Source organism: Alligator sinensis, unplaced genomic scaffold, assembly GCF_000455745.1.
Source record: "Alligator sinensis unplaced genomic scaffold, ASM45574v1 scaffold796_1, whole genome shotgun sequence".
NCBI lineage: Eukaryota > Metazoa > Chordata > Crocodylia > Alligatoridae > Alligator > Alligator sinensis.
This window is the reverse complement of record NW_005842141.1, coordinates 1,172,752-1,188,135: the sequence shown is the minus strand read 5'-3', so window position 1 is coordinate 1,188,135 and position 15,384 is coordinate 1,172,752. Positions and strand designations below refer to the sequence as shown.

General features: G+C 40.4%; 1 protein-coding gene across 9 annotated transcripts in view; it reads right to left on the bottom strand.

The window, feature by feature from the left end:
* Positions 1-15,384, bottom strand: part of COBL (cordon-bleu WH2 repeat protein) — a 276,558-nt gene that overhangs the window by 59,377 nt on the left and 201,797 nt on the right. For 8 of the 9 annotated variants that reach the window (XM_025206108.1, XM_025206104.1, XM_025206105.1 and 5 more), the window contains 2 exons: positions 14,958-15,087; positions 9,241-9,411 (listed from right to left, as the gene is read on the bottom strand). In XM_025206108.1, coding sequence (XP_025061893.1) covers positions 9,241-9,411; positions 14,958-15,087 — 301 coding nt within the window. The remainder of the gene's footprint in view (positions 1-9,240; positions 9,412-14,957; positions 15,088-15,384) is intronic. The other variant, XM_025206111.1, reaches the window with a different exon arrangement.

Genomic DNA, 15,384 nt, shown 5'->3' with positions numbered 1-15,384 from the left:
TTTCCCTATAATTAGATAATTTATTGTAAAGACATGAGGTTTTTTAAAATTTATTAATTTTATATAAATGTTAGCACTGATGTTTGGATTATAGGAAATAAAAGTGACAGGTGGTAAATTTAAGATGCTACTTTATAATCACAATGTCAGGAAAAAGAGTCTTTTCTTTCATAGAATATTTTGAAGAAACTGAAACTAGGTCATTTTCATGATAATTTTCAAGGGAAGTTTTTCAGACAAGTTGTCTACTGGAAATGATCAGTATTGTGGGTTTAGTTTTCTGATGAAAAATCTGAAAATTTTCTAAGAAAACAGATCTTCTCCACAAAAACATGAAGTTAGTTGAAAAACTTGTTTTCCACTGAAGAAAGTTTTCAATGGTGAATTCTCAACTAGTTTTTCATATAATATAAAGGGTCCAATCTACCACTTCATTATTCTGGTTTTTGCATCTGTGTGCCTCCTTAGTCTTCCATGGGCTTATTTAACCCTACTGGGTTTGTGTCCTGAACTCTTACAAAGGCTTTAAGAGAGAAGAAGTTCTGTGAAATCTGTAAAAATCCCTTCTGCGGAAAGCAGCCTGCACCATACTGAGTAAAATTCTACTTTATTTTTCCAGGGTTTTTGCTGATTCTGAGTCGTTGAGTAAAACATGAACTACACACTAAAGAACTAAATCTCTCTTTCCTCTTGTTCTATACTCTTGGGAGGAATTTGCTCCTTTTTTCCTTCTCCTTTTCGTCTACATAAAAAGGATTCAATATGAATGCAGCTATTTGGCTTAGGGTAAAATAACAATACCGTGAAGTTTAAAAAACAGCCAGGTACTGCATCACTTGTGTAAGTAACATAAACATCTGATACGTGGTAGAGGTGAGGTCAGGGTGGTGTTCTGGTTGTATGAACCGGTTCAGTTATCAAAACCCCCACTTACGATTCAAAGAGATTAAAAATGTGTGCTTAGGGCAGTGGTTCTCAACCTTTGTGGACTCGAATCACTCCTCAGAAAATGTCATCTTTTAGTTTTCACTCTTCTTTTTTTACTACAGAAAAATAATAGCACAATTCTGCAATTCCCCTGTTACAGAGAACTCGCAAAGACCGCAGCAGGTTAGAATGTTTTTAATAGGGGTGCATCGATAGAAATGTTTTCGGCCAATACTGATGGCCGATTTTTATGGAACCATATCAGCCAATACCAACCCGATTCCAATATGCAGCTGGGCAGCTTGGAGACCAGCATCGGGTTGGTAAGTCTGGTGTGGGGGAAGGGATGGGGGGGGGAGGAAAGAGGCGTTGCAGGGGCAGATCGAGGCCCCTGCGGTGAGGGAAGGAGTGGGGCAGGTGCTGTTCAGCTGGAGCAGGGCAGGGTGCAAGACAAAGCAGCAAGTGGCTCGGCTGCAGCCACCACAAAATTCACCGTAGCCTACCCTAAGCACAGCACAGCCTGGCCCAGCCCCCACTGGGAAGACCCTGGCGCAGCTCCAGCCCGCAGTGGCAGCCCGCCCTGACCCACATGCAGATCCAGGGGCACACCCCCCCTCATGCCCTCCTGGGTGCATGCAGGAACTGCCCTTCCCCACCCCAGGACAAGCCACTCATGGTTTCATTACACACCCCACCCCACCCCACCCCAGCTGAGCAGTGCCACAGCCCCACTCCCTCCCTCACTCTGGGGGCCTCGATCTGCACCACCTCACACCCCTTCCCTCCCCTCCCCCTACCTCTTCCCACACACCAAACTAACAGCCAGATCCTGGTCTCCAAGTAATTGAGCTATGCTCCTGGCCTTGTGCATGCTGTGGCTGTGTACATGCACAGGGCATTTATCAGCCACATCATAAGCTGCATCAGGCAAAAAAAAGCCAATTTCTGATGTCTCAATTTTCCCTATATTGGTGCCAATGTGGTATGGAACCAATGTATCAGTGGACCTCTAGTTTTTAACTGTATGGATTCCTATGTGAAAACTCAGGTTTATCTTGTGAATCATGTCTGCACATATAACAGTGCTTAACACTGTGTGATACCCCAGGGCACCCTTCAAAGGATCTCAAGACACACCAAAATGCCAGGGCACCCTGGTTCAGAATCACTTACAGGCTGTTCACAAGAGAAAGTTTCTCAATGCAAGAAGTTTGAAGTGCATGCTACACTATCAACTGACAGCTGATATTTTAATTATAATCCATGACACAGTCCTCTTGCAAAGGAAAAAAATGAAAAACCTAGGGTCCTGTAGAATTAGATTTATCTTGAGCAAGTGGTATTGGGATCTTTTGTTACAGAAATAAGAAACACACTTTGGTTTCCATTGTGTTTATAGAATTAAGAAGAAATTAATCAAAATAAGCATTAGTATGAAAAGAAAAAGTAAAGCCTGTGAATTAACGCACTTAGTACTGAGTCTCAGGCTTCTTTTTCAGCACTTTATAGGTTTGACGCAGCTTTAAGGTTTCTATTTTTTCCTGAGCTACTTGATCTGTAGCCAAAATATGAAAGGAATCTTGCACTTTAAAGCTTAGGTTAGGCCATGCTCAATTCCAGGTGTACCCAGATGACTATAATATGGGAAAAAATGAAAAATGCTACATCTATCTTGATAGAAAAATGTGAAATTATACTATAAACTTTTCTATAAATCCTTCAATGAGGTTGAATGTAAGACAAAAAATGAAAACACGTACTAAATTAAATACTGACTTAAAGCAATGACAATCATTTGGAACAAATATATGTGTAACAGTGAGATATATATATATATGTATAACATAGCATTCAGTTCTGGAGAATGCCTCTCAGAAATTAATTTGAACCACAGCTAAATATAATCAATAATAATTAAATGAAGATGTGCAAGTTCAAAAAGAAAGGCAGCCAAGATCTTAGACAAAGTGTTCATTTCCAGCAGGGAAGGAAGAACGGCAACAGAAGAAACAGGAGAGCAGAGGCAATGTGAGATATCAGAGGTGTGAAGGTCATAGGAAGAGGAAGGGTCTGTCAGACATGGCTGGTACGGGAAGGGAATGATGCACAACAATAAACTGTGGGGGAAAAAAAGGCAATGATAAAATATATAAGCATACATGAAGGCCCAAACAGAAAACTGACTGGCATGTTCACACCTGGAGATATGCAAAATTATTCTGGCTTCTAAATCCAATAGAAATATTCAAAAATCCTAGCTTATATCTACAAGGCCATATATGAGCAGGCTTCATTCAATTCAAGTCAATGGAATAGGATCAGTTGATCCTCTTGGCACACATGACTTTTTCTTCCCTTGACTAAATGCTCATGGAAGGTATCAGGCTGATAGTCTTTAATAAAAAAAAAAAATCCAAGTTCGTTTACTATTTGCAGAACAGACAGGAGAGGAGAAGTGGCAGAACAAGCTTTTCTACTCTACACCTACATGTAGCTTCCTGTGCTGGACATGCCCTGAAAGAGAGGGTATTCACTCTCTGCCCTCATACAAACCTTAGCTCTGAGAAGGAGAATGAGGCTGATTAATGGTCCATTTGATGTGAACACCCCAATGGCTAGCAAAATTCCCCACTAAGCAGTTCATAATCTATAACCAACAGGCCAGTGCTCAAATTGTTGTCTATATATTGGATTTCTCTGTTTTAATGCTAACAAAGTCTATTCTTTAGAGATTGCCTTTGAAGGGTGGAGGTCACTCTAGGATATGATTTGCTGAGAAAATAAACTATTTATACTTTTTATCTATCTTTTTGATCCCCTATTGCATTTTTATTTATAGTGAATAACATATAAAAATAAAATGTCACAGCATAAAGAAGTTCATAGGAACAAGGCCAATGGTCAAATGGTCTGTTTCAAACCATTTTAAGGCAGCATACTTTAGTTTTGGTTCCAGGTATTGCCATTGCAAAATATCTGCATCATCTAAATTGCATAAGAAACAGCTGGTTTGTTTAGAACTCATTCATTAGGAACACTCTAAACCAAGTAACAAAATCCAGCTCCATGCAACAGGTGACAGAGTTTCTATTTGTTAACTACAATGAATGCTGAGGCAAAAACTAAGAATAATAGATCACAGAACAACCTGATTAGTAAGTGTAAGGAGGCCAAAGGATCATTCAAGACATGCATACAACACATATAGCTAGCTATATGTCCATTGATCCAAAGTTAACAGGAAATCTCATTTAATGAGAATAAAGAAATTAAAGGGAAGAAAAAAAAGTAGAACAATTGTACTCTTGTTTGTTGATGAAACTCTTACCACTGAGGCTGAAAAGCTCAAATATCTCAGTAAAGACACTATTCATCAATGCCATGGCTCCACATAAGTTTGGGAAACTGTGAAGAGTGACTGCCCCCACTTCCTCTAACATGGGAATACTTAAGTATGGGCTTCTCTGAGCACAATGGGATAACTGTCTAGTTGGTGGGAGAGGAACAGGGAAGAGGTGTGGTGTCTCATAAAAACATAGTGGAGAGTAAGGCACAGGAATTTAAACTCTGCACAAATGATCACAGACTTTTAATTCCTGTTTAAGAATCAAATTCCTAATTTAAGAATCAGAGCGTGTGAAGGGAAAATGGTGATGACATTTATTTGGGCAGAAAGAAATTATTCATTAGTACGAATTCCTCTCTCATTTAAAGGTAAACATGCATTCCATCAGTATCAGATACCAGTGCATTTCTTCACTTTCTAGTCTTCCCTTTTTTTTGAGAAAGTATATTTATGGCAGTCAAAGTAAGGAAGACATAACTATACTCTTCTGCTTGTGTTCTATTTGTGCTGTCAAAGGTATTCTCAAGTAACACAGGGCCTCACCGCAGATCCTTATGCATTAGCCTCCTATTCTTACCACATCCCATGATGTTATAGCCAGTTTTCTTAAATTTAGGTGATGATTTAGACACCTAATAAAGGGGTGGGGAGGAGACAGGATAAGATGGGATGGGATGGGATGGGACAGGACTGATTTTCAAAATTTCCAAGCATCTAAACATTTGCTGAAGGTAAGATTAGAAACATACAGTTGGCAATTTTGGCATAGTAATCTGGTAAGTGTGCTAATTTTTAATGGCTTTCCCTCTGCCTGAAGCAGGGTGCTTGTACCCAAAACTTTGCAAAGAATAATTTTCCCAACTATTTATTTGGCTTAATACAAGATATCACATTTATCCAAATAACTTTGTCTGCCTAATTTTTAATGACCCTCTGTTTTTGGAGAAAGAAACCATTTTTTTTCATCTTTGTGATGTGTGCATCCTTTCCTCACCTAGCAACAATATCTATGACTATACAAGAGATGGTTAGAAAGCATAGGTGATATCCTGGCCTCATTGCAGTCAATGGCAGACTTTTTATTGGCTGCAGCAGGGCTGGGGTTTCACCCCAAAGGTTTATGGGTTGAGACACAGCCTTATCAAGCAACTAACCGCAATCATACTGTTGAAATGCTCTAGCCAGACCTCCCATTCCTACATACATATGTAGAAAGAGGATAGTATGTTGAGATTTGAACATTTATCTTTAGTCACCATTGAAGTCCTATATCCAACATAATCAGGGAAATTTCTCTTGCAGACATTTGAGATCTAGATTTTTGTGTGCATTATATGACACAACACGTCATTTACTTCTTCTAAGGTTCTCATGAAACACCCAGTACACCACAGTATCTGAGTACCTTTCAAAAGTGCATTCCGCCACATGATTATGAACACGCACATGCAGTCCCTTTGTTTTCTTTTTCTTTCCCCACAGTAAGTCCATGAATCAATTACAGAGATTATTCTTTTTTATTAAAAACATATAGAACATGCACACATGTATTTCTAGGGTAGCACAAAGTATAAAAATTATGAAAGATTTGCCTAGGGGCAATACTGATGAACAGAGCCCTGAAAAATGCACAAAGTTCTCCTTCCTTCAGTGAGCTTATGCAATGTACGGGCTCAATCATAGAATTTTGGCTGGAATATTATGTTTGTTTAAAAGCAACTGATCTGACTGATAACATCAGAGCCATGTTGATTAAAGTGCATTTGATCATCAGGGTGGAACAGGGAAGCACTGAAAAATACTGCAATGATAGGAAGTCGGATGAAGCACAAATATTAATTCAAGGACGACCAGAACAGATTTTTAATACAGATTTGTAATAGGAAACACTGTATGTGAACTGACGGTATACAACTGAAAAATCTAACTATAATGATATTTTCATTCATATGCTGCTAGGAGTATAATAGGTTAATCCACAATAATCCTTTTTCTAGCAGTATAAGTCCATGATCTAGGTTTTCCTCTCCCCCCCTTATAAAACCTGAAATTCTACATTTCTTTAAGATCTGAAAAATGCTGCTTTGGGTTCCACTGGTATTCAACAAGAAGAGCTACTGACATTTATAAAGCTGGGTGAGAGGCATTCAAAGTGTGATCCTGGCAAAGGAACATTCCCAGGAAAAAATCTCAGTGGAATTAGCAAACAGCAAGATATTTTTCTCTTTCTATGGTTCACATATAGATTGTCAATCCAAGTTTACTGTTTCTGTGTGTGTACAGGGATGTAGCAACATAGAATTATTATCACGGTTAGAGTCTCAGACTCTAGATCAAGACTTAAAGGACTATATCTATATGATAACTATCACTATAAGATATTACACTGCTTTTCACAAATATGCAGGCATGTGGGAACTAACATTTTTCATTGTATGGTAACAGTAACTCTCCTAAGGTTGGAGACAGTGCATGAAGGGATTGCCAGAGTCAGCATGGAAGATGCACCTGTTAAGAATGGCTTATCTATCAATATATGTTTGGTTGATTCAAAGGGTTTCACTTGCTTGAGAGGTAGCTCCAGCTTCCAAAATTTTGGGGAATGAAGATTTGAGTGACTGCTCAATACCCTACTGTACCTCAAAGGCCTCTCTTGTGGAATCAGAAAAAAAAAGTGTTCTTTTTCTTACTGGTGCTGGTTATGTTTGTTGTTAAAATTCTTTGTCCCTCCTGTATCTAAAAATGGCACTGATATCCTTATATATCACACTTGGGTATCTCAGTATCACCCAAGGGGGGTGGGAGAAAAATTTGTACTTACAGATCTCCCGTACGGTGGCTCAAGCTGGAAATAAAAGTGACTGCTGGATATGCTCTCACAGCCCAGCGCACCTACAACAAGGAATCCCAATGATCGGAGTACCAATATCCCTCCGGCAATGGGGAACAATAAACGGCGGCTTCGTTAGACACTACTCGTTAGCTGCCCATCGGTCCGCTCCTAAAGATGAAGAAACATCTGTGAATGTTCAACAATTCCTGCTTATGCCAGATCTACTGGCTGGCTGTTCTCTGCAGTTTTTTCCCAAGACCATACATGGCTAGGGAGAAAGGAGCGAGGGAAGGCACCTCTTGGTCCTTGCCCAAGAACCGTGTCACGTGAAGGGGGTGGCCCTATCTGGGCTCTACTTTATCCCTTTTCTGCAGTGCATAAGTCCCTGCCTGGGTTATCTCTGCAGCTGCTGCTACTGGCTAGAGTCTCTGACCTACTTTGTTTTAACTGAGGTTAAGATAAAAGAAAGCTACTGTTAAGATAAAGGAAAACTATGTGCAAGTGATTGTTAAATCTTTAAAATTTAAAACACATGATATATGTTGAAGCCACAAAAGAGAATTTGCTGAGGAGGCACCCCTGAACCTATAAGGCAGGTCTAAAGGAGAGGGGGGAAAATATAGGCTTTGGGGTCTTTCATGGTCCCATGCCCTAAATAGAATAAATAAATATTAAAAGAGAAATCAATAAAAACAATAATGCATTCCAGATGCTCTGCATTGCCCAAGCTACAAATCCCTATACTATTCTTTCAGAGGTTTTCATTTGCTGCATGTTAAGGTACTGCTCATACAGGACAGTGAACTTTTAAAAGAGGTTAGAAGATTGAAAATCAAAATGTGTTCTTCAGGTTAGGTACTATCTAGTGCCCCATACTGAGGCACCATAAATGATATCATAATGGCTACTGCTGGTAGCTCAGCCCTTTTAAAAATATGGGCACTTTTTGAGGGAACTAAATATGGAGCACAAACACAGGCTCTAAAGGGACACCCCAGTTATTGAGCCCAGTCCCTTGTGATTTTATGCAGTAGAAATTTAATCCCAAATGATCCATAAAAACCTCAACTCCAGCCCCTCTCTCACACCACAGGTAATGGTAGGTAATTTGCTAGGTAAAATTTGCACAGATGATCCCAAGGAAAGCAAAAATCACTCTCACTCTTTGCCAATCTGACTTGAGGAAAGTTTCCTTTTTGATCCTATACCCATTTGTTCAATCATGAGAGTGTGGGGTAGACTTTTCAGCATCATTACCATAGCTACATCTGAGTGGATATTGCAGCTGATGGGTGTGCATTTGTGGAATCAGAAAAAATATATGCCTTAAACTTTGATTATTTTAGTTATAAGATGACATAACCGCTTTGTGGAGAATTGCTGGCTCTGTATAGTAGAACAGATAAGAGAAAGTGTTTGTTCTTTATAACTCCTCTGCAACTGCTTCGCTCACCGCGGCCTTGAAGATAGCAAAAAGTATGTACAACTCTGATTTGCAGGTGCAAGAAGGAGGTTTGTGAACTAACCTCGCCTCCCCCATTAGTTCCCATCCTGATTACAGCAAAGAAATAATAAAGTAACATTATAGCCGCTTTTCATGCTAATTTCACTATATGATCACGTGAGTTGTAAGCAACTGTTAAAAAAGTATATAAGCCTCCTGATTTTGCTCTTGGGGGGGGACGACCCCTTCCAAGTGCTTGGGAAATCCATGTCACTTTGAAATCCCCCCTACAGCTGTAGTTTCTTTTAAATAAAAGCTTCTGCTGACCTGACCCAAAAGTATGCTGCGTGTGTTTCCACGACACTCTCATGCATATATTCATGCAGAAAAAGAGAAAACAGTTATAAATCCACACACTTGTGCTTCCAAATGCATAAAGCCTACAAGATTTGATTGTCACATCTCCATAAAAGAGCCAAGCAGCAGCAGCAGTATTATCTGGCAGCCAGTCTTTTATTCACTTCACATTAGTTAGTTACACAGATATAATGCATTGAGCATTTCAAAAGAAGACAGACTGGAAAAGAAAAACATGCATGTCTGGAGAGCAGAGAGGAAAGTCTGGAAAAAGTCACCCCGAGAGTGCCCATCAAAGAGATAAACAGCAAATATGTATTATTTTAAACATACGTTTAGGTATCAGCTTTGTTGATGCCGTTACATCTGCTTCACTGTAACAGACAGTTGGATCCATAATATCTCTGTCAGGAGGAGGGTAAGGTGGGGGTGGGGGAATCACTAACTGGGGTGGACCACGTGTGTTGCCTCTAGGAGGCTTTTGTGGCACCTGTCGTCCATTACCTACAGGGGGATCAATTAGCTAGTTACTTTATTGTCAATCCAGTTGTAAAGTTTGCTTTAAAACACATACAGGCATATGCACTCATTTCCCTTTTTTCTTTCCCCCTCCACACACAGATACACACGCATGTACATGCACATGAGCATGTGCACGTGTGCACACACACACACACACACACACACACACTCTATCTGGGTCTGATTCTGCTCTCACTCATCTCTGTATAAATAATAAAGGAATAGATCGAGCTATTCTGGCAATACGTTTATGTGCATGAGATCAGAATAAGTCCTGGGATATACATGTATGAAGTCACAATCTACCCCGGGCAATCAACAGAAACATCCACAAGTGTTTTGACAAGCATAAGTAAGGAGTAAAGCATGTTGATTTAAAAATACCAAAGAGAAAATATCCTTTTGAGTTTTTTTTCTCTTTTGGAATTTTCTTCTCCTTTGGTCTGAAGGACCCCACCATGTATGTTCACATTATCACAGAATCATAGAAAATTAGGGTTGGGAGTGACCTCAGGAGATCATCTAGTCCAACCCTCTATTCAAAGCAGGACCATCCCCAGCTATATAATTCTAGCCAAGGCTTTGTCCAGCCGGGTCTTAAAAACCTCCAAGGATGGAGATTCTACTACCTCTCTGGGTAACCTGTTCCAGTGTTTTACTACCCTCCTTGTGACAGTTTTTCCTAACATCTAACCTTAACTTCCCTTGCTGCAACTTGAGAACTTTGCTCCTTGTTCTGTCATTGTAGCTCAGGGGTGGGCAATTATTTCTGGAAGAGGGCCACTTACCGAGTTTTGTTAAGCCATTGAGGGCCACATGGTAGCCCCGCCCATTGACAGGTGCCCCACCCCCTGATTACCATCTTGGGACTGGAAGTTCTACCCCCTAACCCCTGACCTTTACCACCAGAAATCCCTCCCCTTCCCCCCAGAAGTACCTTTCAGCAAGGGGTTTTGCCATCTCTGAACTAAAAAAATACCAAATTATACTGTAAAATTCAAATGTACTACAACATTCATTAATTTTATTAAAAAGTTATTTTTGTCCTGATTTACATGAGTTTGTGTAGTGTACATAGAGGTGATAGTATAATAGCTTAAAATGAAGTTTTGCTCTTGTATATTGTGGGAGGGTGGGTATAGGTCTGTGGGTCTGTGGGGTTTGGGGGAGGGTGTGCATGTTGCGGGGGTTGTGGGGGGCTGGATAGGTGTGTGTGTGTGTGGGGGGGCAATGGGCTTTGTGGGGGGCTGGACTTGCTGCTGCAGCTGTTTAGTTCTGCCGCTGGCTTCCCCTGGGTCCTACTGCCCCTGGTTCCTATCAACTTTGACAGGCAACGTGAGGCAGAAATATTAATTTTGTAAATTTTTAGGGGCCCTGAGAGCTGGATAAAATGGCTTGCTGGGTCAGATCTGGCCTGCATTTTGCCTGCCCCTGGTCTAGATCCATCCTTTTGGAAACACCCTTCAGACAGCTGAAGGCTGCTATTAAATCCCCTTCAGTCTTATCTTTTTCATACTACGTAAGACAAGTTCCCTCAATCTCTCTTAAGAAGTCATGTGCACCATCCCCCTAATCATTTTCACTGCTTTCCAGTGGACTCTGTCCAATTTGCCCACATCCTTTCTGTAGTGTGGGGTTCCTGTCCTAGACACAGTACGTCAGATATGTCTTGACCAGTGCTGAATAGAAGGGAATAATCACTTCTCTCGATCTGTTGGTAATGTCTGTACTAATGTAGTCCAGTATGCCGTTAGCCGTCTTTGCAATAAGGACACACTACTGGCTCATATTCAGCTTCTTGTCCATTCTAATCCCCAGGTCCTTTCCTGCAGAGCTGTTGCTTAGCCAGTCAGTCCCCAGCTGGTACTGGCGCATGGGGCTGTTCCATCCTAAGTGCAGGACTTTGCATTTCTCCTTATTGAACCTTATGAGATTTCTTTTAGTCCAGGCTTCCAATTTGTGGAGGTTTCTCTGAATTCAAGCCCTACCCTCCAGCATCCTGTTGACCTCAACAACATTAAATAAAGCTGTCTCTTTTCCTATCTTCCTAAACAAAGGAAGAGAATGATAAAGGCACATGGATGCCAGATTCTAGTCCACCTATTAGGTGCAAAGTAGGTGCTTAAGTGTGATCCTTGTTCAAATCCCTAAAAATCTAATACATCTGCTTCTGTAACATACCCTTTTCTGACCTTTAAGACTCAGTCACAAAAAGTGGTTAAGAGGAGGACCTACCCAGCTTTGGTATTAATAGTTTTTGAGGGACTAGAGTAGGGTAGTATAGCACACATTTAGGCACCTAAATTCACTTGCATGTGTAACAGCTGGAATAGAATGTGGCCCCTGGTGAACAGTTTCTTTTATGGGTGTTTGTCATTTACTTATGGAATGGCAGTTGCATTGTGTTAGTGGTTGAATGATGGTGCTTTTAGCCTATGTCAGAAAAAATTGGGCCCAGATCCTATTCCACCTCTAAGATTTACATGAAATCTCAGAAAAAACCTTCTAAGTGTAAGAACTATAGAAAAATGGAACTGTTGTCAATGTCTTACCATGGTGAAACAGAACTGGTCTTTGGTGGTGGCGCACTGAGAGAAAGGAAAAGCTTTGTGCCTCCTTGGGCAGAATAGAAGAGCATTCCTAGCACAAGATATATGCTTTCAGGGCTAGCAGTGCCAAAAGTTTAGACATCTTTAAGAGATAGGAGAGGATATGGTGCTGAGATCCTTGGCCTTGGTGCTTATTTTGGCGCTGTGCAAGCTAAAGAAGATAAACACATCTTTACACGTGCTCTAGGGCTGGGTGGGAGGAGGATACTTTAATTAGAGTGGCTCTGAGAGCCACACTAATGATCCCGCAGCATCTCATGTATTCAACATCCTGCACTTCAAAATGAGCTTTAGTTAATGTGTCCCCGCTGCCATTTTGAAGTGCAGGAACACTGAATACATGACATGTGGAGGCTGATGGAGCAAGGTAATTAGCATGCTCCAGCAGACTCAGTTAATTGAGTCTGCTCTGATGCACTGTAATTATAGCACGTTGGAGCAGCATCCCCACACATCTATAGGTATCCAAAGTATATAACTTCTATATTACTGCATGCAGCAGTAATTATCAGCAATGCCATGACCTGTGGTCAGTGGGTGATGAGTAAACCCAGAAAGGTTTGGTATAAGTGGAAGCCAGATCCATCTTTCCCTTTGGTGTATGAAACAAGAGGCGTACGATTACTTACAGGTTTGGGTGTGAATAACACTCCGCATTCGTGATCTCACATGGGCCCTTATGCTTCCTGATCATGTCTCAAATCTTCTGGGTATCTGGGAATGTTCAGCCTTAACTAAACCGGAGTTTACCAGGAATAATTTAAGTCCAATTAATTTGCCAATGCCACCCAAACCTCTTCAAAGGATTTATTTTACGGACTACATGATAGATAACTTACACTGTTATTACAAGGCCTTGTATGAATCGGCGTACTACTGCAGGTAAGCAGAAGCAAGAACGGGGGAAGAGATTAAACTGAACTAGATTTTCCTAGAATACACTCGGCTTCCAAATGTTTACGTAACATTGTAACGCTTACAAGAATGCCATAGTCTGATGACCCTTTTTGCTTGCTTTGAAAGAAACTGACCAGAAAACTCTGGGATTGATATAAGTGATTTAGTGCTAACTATTTAAAGTGACCAATTTGTCAGTTGAATGCTTGAATAGGATCTTTATGTTCTGATTCACGTGGTCAGAACAGGAGAAACCCATGATACTTCCCATCATGCTGCTGTCTGTTTCCCCACCACATCCATGTCTCCTTTTGCCTTTTTCAGAGGTTTTTAGTAACTGTCTCAAAGAGAGACTGTTTTATCAGCCTTTACTAGCCTTGTAACATTGTCTTTGTGTCAATGGTGATAGTCATTTGGGATTGTAACAAAAATGACAAATGCAGGGGAGGTTATAATAGGACATATTCTCTGCCAGTGTAAATTGGTAAAGCTCCATTAACATCAATGATGCTATAGCAATTCACAACAGATTAGTCTATCCAACAAATAGTTACTTATATAGCGGGGGGACAGACATGAGTGGTAACCTTCCAAACAGAGACTTAACACAAAATTAACATCTGCCTAAAGTTAAAACACCTTATGCCATCAATAAGGAACGAGTGGTTATCAGGAATGGCACTGGAAATGGCAGACTGTGGCATCAGAAAGCTATTTTTCTGAAAACTACTATGTTATACTGAGCAGGAATAACATCTCCTTAGAGGGTTTAAATAAGAGATGTCAATGGAGTCAAACATGTCACAGGATAATGGACTCCTGCTGCTATATAAATGCTGAGACATTAAATGTGAAGCATTTACTGAAAATAAATGTTGAAACCAAGCCAAGAGGTTTCTTTCTAAACTGAAAGGCATTTGTAATGTAAGCAATTATATATGACAAGGTGTTCACTTAGGGTATCATATCTGCATGTCTTGGGTGCTTTGTGAAACATGAGGTCAAACACATGACCTAGAGTGTACTGAGTGCATTATGGCACTTTAAAAATGATTCTCTTAATGTACTGGATAATGAGTTCTAATATGTGAGGCTATTATCTCATATCTTTCAGGAACCCATAAGAAAACCACTTTGCCTGCTAAAGGCATAATCTTACTGTCCTCACTCGGGTAAAACTTCCACCACATTAAAAGAGAGTTTTCATTGCATCAGGACTGAAGTATGGGGGGAGTACTGCTCGTTTTCTCTGGGTGAGTAAATGGGATGTATAACATAAAACTGCAAACTATAGTGCCTTGATCTTCTTTAGCTTTGTATGGAATTTCTTGCAGAACATGCCTGCTTCATTCTCATACTGATTACTTAAATTCTCCGTTAATGGAGATCAGGCTCAAATTGGACAGAAGAGAGAATGTGATTTCACCGAATATGGTCAACTGCTGTTAGACTGTCACAGAACTAACAAAAAAGAGACTGTGCAACTGTCTGAAGGCTTTGCAAATTATAGGGACATCTCAGTTAATGTACAGCATTAAGGCTCCATTGAAGGGAATGGAGGTATATGATACTGCAGACCTGCTGGAGACCTGCTCATGCCCCCAGAAGTCAGACCCATGAATTCAAATGCCATTCTATGACTGACATGGGCAGGGATGGTGATCTTCAAATGCACATTAGCTTAACTTTTCTCCTGCTGGTAAAGCTCTCACTGACTTTAAGTGGACAAGAGAAGAGCTCAGACTAAATGCTTCTGAAAAAATATTTTTAATTCTGTATTAAAAAAACACCCAATGGTAATATCAGCTTTTATTCTTCTATGAACACCTGAAAGTGTTGACAAGTCACAAAATGTGGCACTGAATGCTTATTTCCAGACTTTCATTCTGCATGTTAAATATATGTCCAGATTATATAGTTTCCAATGAATGGGACACAGAGTTATGAAATCTTCAAGCAGCGAAGCAGTCCACATAAAGTGCATGCATGGGACTGGAGAGAGGAGAAAAGAAGGGCTCTTACCGACTGTGCTCTTTCTCTTGTCTTCCTTTTCTTCAGTCCTATTTGGCATGGCAGGAGTTGGAGTTGGGGGTGGAGGCGCACGTCTCTTTTTTTTCTGCAGATCATTCTGCGATGATGCCCCTTGTAAAATCTAGTAAGACAGGAATGAAAAATCCACACTAAGGCATTTACTTGCATAATTGGGAACAAAAATGCACAGCTTATCATGCAGTCTCTTTGTTTAGTGATGGGCACTTGAGCATACAATATCAAGATAGATGTGGTGGCAATAGTAAGACTGGTATATAAGCTCACACATTTTGTATATTTTCGAATCATAGGAACTAATGTGCGATTACACAGAGATGTGTTCTGCCCAACTGAATGTGCATAAAAAGCCTGATCCAAATCCCATCAATGTCTTTCCTGTGGCTCCTATGAACTTTGG